Genomic DNA, 13,009 nt, shown 5'->3' with positions numbered 1-13,009 from the left:
TTGAACATGATAAGAATGAACAAGGAAACCCTAGCGGCTGCAAATTTTTTTCATTTTTTTTTGTTTTCTGGACAAGACATGACTAACCACAACAATTAACAACAAACTAGACACAAAAACATGATGACACAAATCTAGAAAATTGTGGACAGCAATCTAAGACACGAAAACAGAATTTTGAAACTTGCTAGAATAACCCTAACGATAGACTCAAAATAAGAAAAGGGATATAACGTGATACCTCTTAACTAGCTCTGATTACCAACTGATACGAACGTCATCAACCTTGTGACTAAACCCGTAAGAGACAAGCTCAGGATCGATAATTGGTATCAAGTTTGGAAGCGGAAGACCTCAACCCGTTAATCACGTGGTTAACGAATTTTGGTATGAAAGGTAGTAGACGCCACAATCAAACGTGATCTTTGATTGATAAGTCGCGAACACTTAAAGGAAACTCTAAGATGTTCAAGAAGCTTATGAGAAAGCCAAGAGAAAACTCTCAAATCTGTCTTATTATTCAATTAATGAAAACGTCACCCTAAGTAGGCTATTTATAGCCTTACAAGTAATAAACCTAATGCAACTCGAAAAGACTAAAACAAGACAAGGTTTCCTAAATAATAGGCACTAACAATCGGCCCTATTGCATGCAAGTTAGCCGACTTTTATTCATTACTTGGAATGACTAAAATGTAACTAAAAATGACTCCAACTTACTAACTAAAACAACTATCAATGCCACTATTCCATTTAGGTCAATCTTGATCCTCTTTCAAACCTTCATGCTTAAGACCCTCAATGACTTTGGGAACAATTTCTTGACCTTGCACCTCTCGAACAAGCCCTTGAAGCTCCTCTCACATCTTCTTAGCTGGAGCTCGCGTCACCGATCCTAGAGGCACTCGAACCTTGTCCAATGGTATATCTTGATTTGTATCACTTCTTCTTCTAGAAAAATTTTGAGTGTAATGCTCCTCTTGACCCTTACTTCTTCATCTTGCACTTTAGATTTTAGTTTCAACTAATAAGAAGTTAGAGAATTTTTCAAGGATTCAATAGACATAAGATTCAAAATTTTTGCCTCTTTAATAGCCATGGCCTTAGTTTTCCATTCTTTAGATAAAGTAATCAAGATTTTTAATAATATCATTGAATCGGGAATACATCTTATTAATATTCTTAGGTGGTTCCATCATTGTTCATATTGGTGACAAGTAAGGACTTCTTTTGTTCTTTAATATTATCACTACCTTCATTAATTTCTTGCAATTTATCTCATATTTCTTTAGTAGACTTACAATCTTTAATTCTAGTAGGTTCATTGGCATCTAAAATGTGCATTATACAAAACATTTATTGCCTTAGCATTAAAGTGAGATTAGTTTAATTTTAATCACGTAATTCACTTTTATTTTTAGGTAAAATAGTGCCTTCATAAGGAGTTTCATCAATAATATACCACAATTCAATATCTATAGATTGTAAAAATATTTCCATACATTCTTTCCAAATAACATAATTCACACCATTAAACATAGAAGGCCTAGTGATCGATTGACCATCTAAAAACAAAGCATTGTTAGTTGCCATATCAACTATTAAGCCAATTGAGTTTAATCTCTCTAAGAGGCCAAACTTTGTTACCAATTGTAAGGTTCCAAAGCAACATATGAGGAGGGAGGGGTGAATTAGGTTGATTAAAAACTAAGAAAATGATGGCAAATTTTCACCCAATTTCACTAGCGAAATTAACCTAAGCGAACACACATTTAAGTCAAGAAAAAATAAGTAAAGATGGAGCAATTAAACCAGACAAGATAATTAAATAAAAAGAAAAAAAAAAGTAAAAGATAGACAAACAAATTTATTATAGTTTGGTCACCCTCCTCAGTGCTTATGTCCACTCCCATAATTCTTCAAGTTTGAAATTCAATCCATTAAGAATTTCTTTCAATATTCGTGATGCAAATCAACTTGTACAAAGAAGGGTTAACCCTTTCCTCACTCAAGAACTCTTACACTTTTCAACCTCACAAAGATTACAAGTATATCCATACACGAGAGTTTTTTTTTCTCCTTAAAATCACTCTTACAAAACTTGTAATAGTGTACACAAAAGTCTTTAAGTTGTTCAGACTTTATAGCATTTATAGGAGTTCAAAAATTTGCCTAAAATACCTTCCAACGATCAAGTGTTTAATGCAGGAGAAACTAACTGTTAGGAGCGTTGGACGGCCAATTGTGTATATATTGTTCGAAGCCTGCATTTGATCCAATTAAGAAGCCTCTTCAGCTAAGATGATCAGACGACTGACGAGAACATTTCTTCGTCTGAGAGTGTGTCCGATAGGGGAGAAGAGAGCTCCAAACCTTGTCCATAACTTTTTGGACGGCTGATAGTTAAGGTATACATCCGATCCTTCGTTCGATCATTAGGGATGGCATTTTTTCCAGTTGTTTGAATGACCGATCATATAGCATTCATTCAAGGGTGCGTCCGATGCTGAACAGGATTTCTTTTGTATTGTTTCCGATAGTTGATCATTCCGGTGTACATCCGAAGGTGTATCTGATAGAGAGCGACAACTTTTATTTCTTCTCAATTTTCATCCATTCTTTTTTCAAATGTTTGAGTACTTGTTTTAACAAGATTTTCATTGAAAAATATTAGTTCAAGTTATCATTTTGACTTGTTGGTTATGAAAACCAAAGATTGACATGTAAGACTTGCCTCATTTAGAGGGAAATTATGATCCATATGATTGATTCTAAAGTGATTGATATTCTAATTAATTGATTGACATTTTGGGTGATTGATATTCTGATTAATTGATTGACATTTTGTCAATAATTAATTAGTATCTTTCATTTGTTAGTGATTGATTGATATGTATTGTTAATTGATGTCTTATTCAATCAGTTAATCAATCAAATCAATCAATTAGTCAGAAAATATTAATTTCAGTTATGAATTTTGGCAAGATTTCCTTGATGGAAGGAAACCCTAGAGATTTTTGTATTTGCCAATAAGGGTTCCTAGCCTAGCCTACAAATAGCCTACGGTATTCCATCAATTGTACACTTTTTGGTCAGGCATAGGCTAGAAGATCCTTACTCTAAATTCTCCTTCTACTTTTCTCTTCTTCTACACATCTGCATAGTTTTTTTGTCTACACAGACAAGAACAAGGCAAGAAGACAAGGAGTTGAAAAGATCAATTTCTGTTCAACAACAATGGCTGGAGGTAAATCATTTAAATTTTCGATGATTAGTACAAATTATTTGTACCTATTTAGTTAACATGTGGTATCAGAGCCACCCTCTAACCATGTTGTTTAACATATAACTTCATGGTTTGTTGGCAATCTAAGAAAAGTTACATAGATTCATTTAATACTAAATGAATCAAATTCAATTTGTCATGGTATCTATGTATCCATTATCTCAGTGATTGAGAATTAATGGCTAATTCCATGTATATGTATCATCCTTGTGATGATTTATTTATCATGCAAGTATGTGTCATACATCTATCGTTAGTGTAATATTTAATTTTCATTTGGTTATGCTTGTATATAACAACATAACTAATTATATCTTGCATGAATTATGATTAGTATACTTATGCCTTTTGACTTTGCATCATGTATGCTAAAATGAATGTTGAACTTTGCTTTTGGGGCACTTTATGAGTTCTATTTAAATAACTCCATGACTCTTGAAATTATTGGTTAATAATTGGCATCAACAATTTGTTTGTTTGTCGCACTTTCGCCTAATTATTTAAAATATAATTTGTAACATTTATCAACCTTTCATTTATGTCACCTATTTAGATGTTATCATAAAGATTTTGCATCTTGTATTTAAGAGTAGCCACAGCATCTTATATGCTTGATGGTTAGAATTTTAATCACATAAATGTCTAGTGATTACTTGAATAACATCTAATTAAGTAAACAATTAATTTATTAAAATTATCACTTGGCTCACAGGAAAGTGATAGTTTTAATAAGATTAGTTGAAATAAGATGGTAAATTTAACATTGTGCTAAGAGATTTTCCTAGACCCACAGGTATGGAAAATTTCTATTTTTGTTAATAGTTTTAATTTACCAGTCTTATTATAAAGAAAGTAAATTCAATGCGTGTTTGGCAACCTCTACCCATAGGAAGGTTTGAATTTATTATTTGAATTAACATTGGTTAATTCAATCCTTATGTCTTAAATTTCATAGCAATAATGTATGTTTATTCTTGGATATTGCAGTTTTTTCTACCACTACTCTTTTTAATGATTCATCTCGTATTCCAATGCTATTCGGTGAAAACTACACCGAATGGAAGGACAAGATTCTTCTAACTTTAGGGAGTATGGATCTTGATTTGGCGCTTCGTGAGAATGAACCACCCATTTTCATGGATTCTAGTTTGTCAAATGAAAAGGCTACTTATGAGAGGTGGCAGCGATCTAATCGCTTAAGTTTGATGCTCATTAAGTCGCATATCAGTCAAAGCATTAGGGGTTCAATCCCTGATTGTGACCGAGTCAAAGCTTACATGAAAGCAATTGATGAACAATTTGTAAACTCTGACAAGGCTTTGGCTAGCACCCTTATGAAGAAACTTGCAAGCATGACACTTGACAAAAGTAGGAATGTGCGCGAGCACATTATTGAAATGAGGGATATTGCGGCTAAACTAAAGTCCCTTAAAGTTGAGATTTCTGAATCATTTCTTGTACATTTCATTCTCAACTCTCTTCCGTCGGAATATATTCCGTTTAAGATCTCTTATAACACACATAAAGAAGAATGGTCAATTAATGAACTATTGACCATGTGTGTTCAAGAGGAGGAGAGATTGAAACATGAGACGCCAGATTTTCATCTTGTGACTCATGGTAAAGGAAACACAAAGTCGTTTTTGCAAAAAGAAAGGGCACTGGAAGAAAGATTACCTCAAGTACAAGAAGTGGATCGAAAATAAAGGTAATCTCACCTTTGTGTGTTATGAATCTAACTTTACTGAAGTTTTTGATAATGCTTGGTGGATTGATTGTGGTTCTACAATTCACATTTTCAAAACCATTGTGAGAACCCTAAAATTTTCACATATTCTCCGCATTTTTCTTGTTTATTCTCACTTCCCTTTTAAAATGAAAATTTGCTAACCAAGTTTTCTAACGAAGGTTTTCATTATAAATGTGAGCGTGTGGTTGTGTATATTACGTGTATTTGTGCGAGATTATATATATATCTTTGTTGGAAGTACGGACGAACGCGGCATGTGAACTTGGAAAGAAAAATTTCTGCTGAAAATGTTTTGTACGAAATCCGGCCGCAAATCAGGCCAGTTCTTCGCCGGATTGTTGGCCGGATTGCTTGAGGGATTTGAAAAAAAAACTTTGATCCGCCACTGCCTAGAATCCGGCCGGATTGTGACGTGGTAGCTTCGGCAGCCAACTTTGACCAGTTGTTTCTCTCCATACTTATCTTGTTTTGGCTGCAATTGCTCTTCATTTTTCATCTTCCTTGGCCGGCTATCTTGGAGAGAAAATAAGAGAGGAAAAAAACTCCATTTTCTTCACTCACTTGTTTGCCTAAATCTTGGGTTTTAACCGGTGGAATTAAAAACTACTCCGTACAGGTGCTAGCTAAGAAGGATTGAAGGTCTTGGTGGAGTTATTTTTGAAAGGGAAGCTCTAAGTTGCTAGCTTTCTTGAGTTTGAGGTAAGTGGGATAATAAAGTATCTCTTGCTTTGATAATGGTAAATTGGTGGTTGGTAGAGGTTAGTTATGCTATGTTGTAGAGAATTTCATGATTTTAAGTAAAGTTGGATCAATTTCTGATTTATTGGGGAATTTTCTGATTTATAAGATTAGTGTTAGTTGGTCATGGAATGGTAGCTTGATGTGGTATAAAATGAAGCTTGTGCATATGAATTGTTGTTAATTGCGGAAAATTTCTGGTTTGTGCGGAAATTCCGATTTTAGGGTTTAATTTGGGGCTTTCTTATGGTTGGTTCTTAAGCTCCTAATTGGCTTTGATTGAAGGGTATTGTGGTCCTAATTGGATGTATTTTATTACTTATGAACCGTATGTGTGATCATGGTTAATTGCTATGAGAATGGGTATTTGATTGTAGGGTGAAAGTGAAGAATTTAGGGGGGAAAATGCTGCCCGTTTATTTTCTTGTCATGTGAGTGAGTTAAAGTGGATTTGGAAAAGTGATTTTGTGTCAAGTTGGACGTACCTCATTTAAAACTACGTCGGTTCTCTCGAAGGGTGTTCGAGGAGCTACATTTCTATTCGAACTTATATATTTTCGCTTGGTGAATATCGTGACCGTTTTACCATTTTAACACATGATACCTCTTCAGTTTGAAACTTCAAATATTTACTTACTCCTTACCAAAATAAAGAGGTATGAATTAGGGTTTTCTCGGCCACGAGAAAACTACTTTCAAGTGAGGTTTTAAGTGTAGAAGTAAGGTATTTTGTCCTCCTTTTCACATGATTTTCATCAATACATTTGTTATATAATATCTACTTGACTATATATTGATTTTGAGCCACATAAACGATTCAGAAAAATATTTCTTTAACCTATCGAGCTGGATTCTAATTTGTCTGCAGTCCAAGTGTTTTCCGTTGGAATTTTCTATAACCCTTTTGTTTAGTTTTGTGTTTGAATTGTGAAACCCTTAGGTATTTCCATCCTCAGGTCCAAATGCCCTCTTTTCACTTTTAAAGTCATCTTTATACGTTCTTCGCGTCGTTAGTCGGATTGTCTTTGATTTCACCTAATTGTTTCTGCTAGATGAACTGTAATATTATCTCTCGCTTAATCTTAGGTTTCATCGGTGACTGAGGGCATTATTCGGAAGGATATTTTGAACGTTATTTTGCGTAAATAGGTGAGTATTCCTTGTTTGTTATATTTCTCTTGACTATGTGGCTTGTTATGGATGTTTGATAACATGTTAAATACCTTCAATGATTGCTAAAATGAGTTTTCTAGGCGAGTGTGTACTTTATCGTACTCGACCTAAATGAATGTGAAATTGACAATGATTGAATGATTATATGTGCATGAATGTAAGCCTTTTGGCTGAACTGGGCCCTGCCCTTCGTTACCGATCGACTCGAGCCAGAAGCGGACTCGGTCGGGCGATTTGGTGACCCTGGGTGAATGTTTGGTATACTTGAGTATTACCTTGTTGTCTGGTGGAGTCCGGCCAACGTCCGGAAGGGGGTGAAATGAAATGAATGAACGAGTGGTATTATAAATGAGGGGTTTTCCTTACAAAAATGTATTTTCAATGATCGGAGGAATAAGGAAATGAAAGGAGAATTAATGAATGAATGGCTCCATGTGAGCACGTATCCTTTTAATGAATGTGTTATTACTACTTTATATTGTAAATGTTTATTGAATTATTGGTTATCTATGGTTAATGCATTGGACTTCTTGTTTACTTATGTGTTCGGAGCCTCACTGAACTTTTAGCTCATTCCTTTAGTTTTGTTTTCCTTAGTAGGGGAAGGCGAGCAAGGACGAGAGCTCTGTATAGACTAGCCTAGTCTAGTTCTTTGAATTTTGTATTGGTTCTCGCCCTAGCATTTGGCACGGGTTGGATGTTTGAAGAATTGAAGAACCTTTGTATATTTGAGTTTGTACTTTCTTTTGAGATAGATATGTATATAAGTTTTATACTTGTTCTTGTGGTTTTCTTCCAGTTTTGCTTGAGGTACGACTGAGTCCCAGCGAGAGTTGGGCAGGCGGTCTGCCGAACCCTTTGGTTCGCCTTAGGGGAAGGTGGGGCGGTCACAACCATGCAGGGCTTTCTGAACCTAAGGAAGCCATTGGGAAGTGAACAAAGCATCTATTCTGGAAATTGGATGTGTTCAACTGTTGAAGGTGTGGAGACCTATAGACTCATTTTAAAGACCGGTTTTCAATTAGATCTTGAAAATACCTTTTATGTTCCATCCTTTTCTTGAAATTTGATTTATTTTTCTAGACTATCTATTATTGGATATGATTCCAATTCTCATCTTTCAACTATGAATCTTTTAAAAAAATAATAAAGTTATTGGTTTGGCCAATTTGGATGGAATGTTATTTAAACTTGAGTTAGACCCCACATACGAATATACCCTTTTAACAATGCATGGTACTGGTGTGAGACCCCGTAAATTTTCTTATTTTCTAGATTTTATTCTATTTAATTGCATGCTTTTCTGTATTTTCTTTATTAGGAAAATTTTTTAGATAATTTTTATGAGTAAATATAGTTTTTAAATGATTTTTCTAGTATCGGTTAGTTTTTGAGAAATTAAGAGCGTATACCGGACGTGGGACCCGCTAGTGCGGAAAGTTCGATAAAATTCGGCCAGTTAGGTTAAGTTTTGTATACCGGGATTATTTTAGCAGGTGTTAAGAGATAATTGGAGGTTACCCAATGGATGAGAGTTGGAGAGACAAAAGGATAGCCATGCATTAATTAGAGTGCCAAGTGTCACTTGGTGGTTAACTCTTGGACTTTGACCACTATTCACCACTTTACCAATTAATACAAAAATTGACCAAAAACATCTTCATTTGCAAGCTTCCTTGGCCGGCCATCTTCAAGAGAAAAGAAGAGAAAACTCCCAACTTTCTTGCCTCCAATCTTGTTCAATCTTCTAGTTCAACCGATTAAACTTGGATTTCCTCCATAAAAACCTTTAGTTTAGTGGTAGTAAGGTTGGTTGTGAAGTGGTTTGGAAGACCAAGGTGCTAAGTGCTTCCTTTCTTGAGTTGGTAAGGTGAGTAGCTAAAGAACCTCTCTTTTCTTCTCTATAATGTGTAAGTAGTGGCTTATGTGAGTTAAAGAGATGGTTTTAGGTGTTATTTCATGACTCTTGGTTGAGATTTGGGAATTTTTCTATTTATTCATGATTTTTCTGTTTTTATATGTTTAGTATTGTGTGGCCATGGATGATGGCTTGGGATAGTCTAGAATGAAGCTATAGTGCGTAAATTGTAGCTAATTGCGGAAAATTTTCAGCTAATTGCGGAAAATTTTCACTTTGTGCGGAAAATTCCAGATTAGGGTTTCAAGTATTTCCATTCTGCCCGATACTGTTTCTCCTAGTTAGAGGCCGAATTGGCCTTAGTATAAAACATAAAAGTTGTATAGAATGATGTTTTATAGTAGCCTGAAAAATTTCAGCCCAATCGGAGCAACGTATCCTATGAAAAGACCGAAATACCCCTGCTGCCCTGTTTCTGTCCGAAACTGATAATCCGCTTCTGTAATTGGTTAGTTTGACCGGGAATACTAATGATTTGGTTGTCAATGTCTTCTTAAGAAATATATCCTGGTATCTTATCTTTCATATGGCTTTCGAATCACTTGAATTGGACTTCGGTAACCTGAGTTATGGTCATTTAACCAGAATGCGGTTTGCTAACCTGTTTATGCGGTTCTGGTTTGGTACATTGAAATTTTGACCTAGTTTCACTACAAACTGGACTGAGTGGCCTTCTTCAACATTTTAGCCCTTTCTTTTAGCTTCGAAACGGTGTATATTGCACCTCGATCCGACAAGTGTAGCTTCAGTTGTGTTAGTTCCGCTAAGCAACAGCAAATCTGCCTTTTGTTTTCCAACCTAAACTTCATTTCCGCACATGTCCTAGTTTGATTTTGTACTTATACGTTCTACTTGATTTTATTCTAGTAGTATGTGAATTCGATTTATGACTCGTATTTGAGTCTCATTGAGCTTGTTTGAATGTTTTAGGGCGTGACGGTGATTCAAGACGCTCTTTGGGTGGAAGTATATGAAATTTCATTTGCTTGCTTGGTGAGTGTACCACTCACTTGCTTATTACTATGTGGCTTTGTTACACTTGAAATTGATGCCTTGAATGCTTATTTGCACCGTTGAATTTGGTTCAAGGGAGGGTGTACTTGATCACTCTCACCCTTTATGTCTTACATATGACTGTTTACTGTGTTACTTGAATGGTATATGAATATATTGGAATTGGTGTCGTTTGGACGAGTATCCAACGGCCATTACTGTTATCACTGAGCTCAACCCCATTGGTGGTCAATTGAATCGAGCCGGCAAGGGCTTGGCCGTGAAAATTGACGAGCCATGGGGACTGTTTTATGGAATCTTGTAGTATGAGACTCTCGATTCCGGTATACTCGAGTATTACCAATTTTCCACTGTTTGGAGTTCGGGCCCGGTAGGGGTATGTTGGGCGGAAGGAATGGAAGTAAAGTGGAGTCTACGTTTGATTATACTTTGTACATTGACGGGGGGTCAATGAGATACGATCAAGTATGGCGAGCGAGGAAAGGGGCTCTTGAGAGCCGTCCGTATCCTTTTACCATTGTTATTGATATGTGACTTTATTTAGCTTCCTTATTGAATGATTTGGGATTGATCGACTCCATGCATAATTGAACTTCCTTGCTTGAGTGAAAGTATCTCACTGGGCGTAAGCTCACCCTATTACTTTTGTTTTCCTTACAGGGGTTTGAAACTTTTGAGAGACTAGGACCTTTGGTTGCCGAGTTGAGCTTGAGTAAATACATTTTGAATAGCTCCTTATTGGGCAAAACCTTAAGTGCAATTTGATCCAACCTTTTCGTTTGAGTTGTAATTTGCAAACCGGACTTGTACAAACTTGTTGGATAACTTTTGTATGCTATTATGATGTGTCCGGCACTGTTCATATCGGTTCCGATTTTTGTTTCTTTTATTTTGTGATTTTGACTTGTTTGAGCGCGCTTTTATTTTCCTGGAATGTTTTAGATCATGTTTAACTGCACCGTTAGTCCTGGCGAGAGTTGGGCAGGCAGTCCGCTAACCTCTTTGGTTTACCTTAAGGGAAGGTGGGGCTGTCACAGGTGGTATCAAAGCCTAGGTTAGAATTGGCCTGGGCGTGTTAGAAATGCTCGACTTGAGGATTACTTTGATTGTGTCCCTTAAGATTATTTATGAATATTTACTCTTTTGGTGTAGGATGGACGGGCATAGTGGGCCTAGTGGTAGCCCTACTGGTGAGCGACCTCGTGGAGTGCTCCCGACGATTAAGTACCAGATTCGGCCAAGAGGGGCCGTCGTACGTTGGAGTCCGGCTAACCGCCTCCGACGTTGTGAGTGCCGTCACACTTACGCCTACCCTAACACCGTAGTGTTGGCTGTGGTAGAGGAACAAAAGGAGTTGGCGAAGGATAACGCTAGGCTTGAGGCCGAAGTGAACCAACTAAGGGCAGCTAACGAGAAACAAGCCGAGCAAATCAAGGAGCTAAAGTACGACGTGATCGAAGGTCAAGATAGGGTGGACGACCTTTGCGCCCAACTTGGAGAGGCACGTGAGCGTATGACTAAGAGAGCTAGGAAAGTTAGGGTTCGAGTCGAGTCGATCTTGAACCTTTGCGACGATGTGCTCGAGGAGGAGAGCGATGAGGTTTCGTGTGCGGGGGGTGAGGATGGAGGTGAATCCACCCCGTCAGGTGGGTCCACTAGCCGGCGGCAGACTGAGCCGTTATTCTTAAGGTTGGATGGTTTTGACTATTGTGTATAGGATGGATAGGGAATGGTAGACCTGGGAAAGAACTTTAGCTAGCCATTTTTGTACGTTTGGACTAGTGATGTATATACTACTGTTGATGATGTCGTTCCCTTGTGGATTGTCTTTGTTGTACTTGACTGACTGTTAATATGTGCCTTGTTTGACTTTGTTTTGGTGACTTTGCTTTAGAATGTGTATATGCTTTATTGTAAAAGCTTTTGGTTTCTTACGTACATGTATTGTTATTTTATTGTTCTAGTTACATTTGTCTAGATTGAATAGATTCTATGGAGGGCACCCGTAGTGACCGGGGACGTGGGCACGGGAGTAGGCAACCCACGTCAGACAGGGGCGTTGGGGACACTTCGTCTGGACCCAACCCTGAATCTAGGGCTGTACCTAACGTTCAAATAGCTGCTGCCATGCAGCAAATGACTAATTTATTGGCCCAAGTGGTGCAGCAACAGGGTCAAAACCCTAATTCTAACCCTGGAAACCCTGGCAACCACGTGGAGAGCGAAGACAGAGCTCTCGAGAGATTCCAAAAGTTTTCTCCACCAAAATTCATTGGGGGGCCCGATCTAGATATAGTCGAAAGGTGGCTAGAGAAAATGGTGGATATTTTTGCTGCCTTGCACTACATCGAAGAAAGGCTGGTGACCTTTGCCGTCTTTCAGCTAGAAGGGGCGGTCCGTTCATATGGCAGAAATGGGAACGAGAGCAAACGCCCCGGACCTGGGTGAACTTCATGCGGGAGTTAAACGTTAAATTCTTCCCTCCTCTAGTCTAGGAACGGAAGGAAGATGAATTTATCCGACTTCGCCAAGGGGCCCAGTCTGTAGCGAAATACGAGAGTCAGTTCACCAGAGGATCTTAGCTCAAGAAATTGGCCCTGGTGGTGCTTGGAAACACAACAAGCTAGCACTACGGCTAAGCTTCACCAGAGAGCCTCAAGTCAAAGTTTCATCCCTGATGGTGCTTGGAAACACAACAGGCATGCCTCGCCAGAAGAATGGCGGTGCTTGAAAACACAACAGGCCATACCTCATCAGAGAGGTTCTGTTCAAGAATTTCAATCCCTGATGGTGCTTGAAAACACAACAGGCATGCCTCGCCAGAAGAATGGCGGTGCTTGGAAACACAACAGGCAATGCCTCACCAGAGAGGTTCTGTTCAACCGCTACAGAAGAGTAGTAGCCGGTCTATAACCAAACAAGTACGAAAATGTTCAGAAACAGAGTCAAAAGCAGGGTTCAAGTGTATCGGTTCAAAAGCGGGGTCAATTATTTCAGGTTCAAAGAACATGAGTACGAGTAGGAACTCACTCGCCTAGCTTATGCCCAGTAATTCACACTCTCAAGCAGTCATCAAACTCAAATCCACATACAGATCATATATGAATCAAGATACTTGCTCAAGAGTAAA

The 13,009-nt window shown here is 37.7% G+C and overlaps 1 protein-coding gene across 1 annotated transcript; it reads left to right on the top strand.

Moving 5' to 3' along the window:
- The first annotated feature begins 3,237 nt into the window (after positions 1-3,237).
- LOC113743896 (uncharacterized) lies at positions 3,238-4,992 on the top strand. The gene is made up of 2 exons (XM_027271969.1): positions 3,238-3,247; positions 4,274-4,992. The coding sequence occupies exons 1-2, from the start codon at positions 3,238-3,240 to the stop codon at positions 4,990-4,992; spliced, it is 729 nt and encodes a 242-aa protein (XP_027127770.1).
- The last annotated feature ends 8,017 nt before the right edge of the window (positions 4,993-13,009 follow it).

The sequence above is a fragment of the Coffea arabica genome, chromosome 5e (genome assembly GCF_036785885.1).
Source record: "Coffea arabica cultivar ET-39 chromosome 5e, Coffea Arabica ET-39 HiFi, whole genome shotgun sequence".
Classification (NCBI taxonomy): Eukaryota; Viridiplantae; Streptophyta; class Magnoliopsida; order Gentianales; family Rubiaceae; genus Coffea; species Coffea arabica.
Note: the sequence above shows the minus strand (reverse complement) of the source record. Positions and strands in the feature narration are given on the sequence as shown.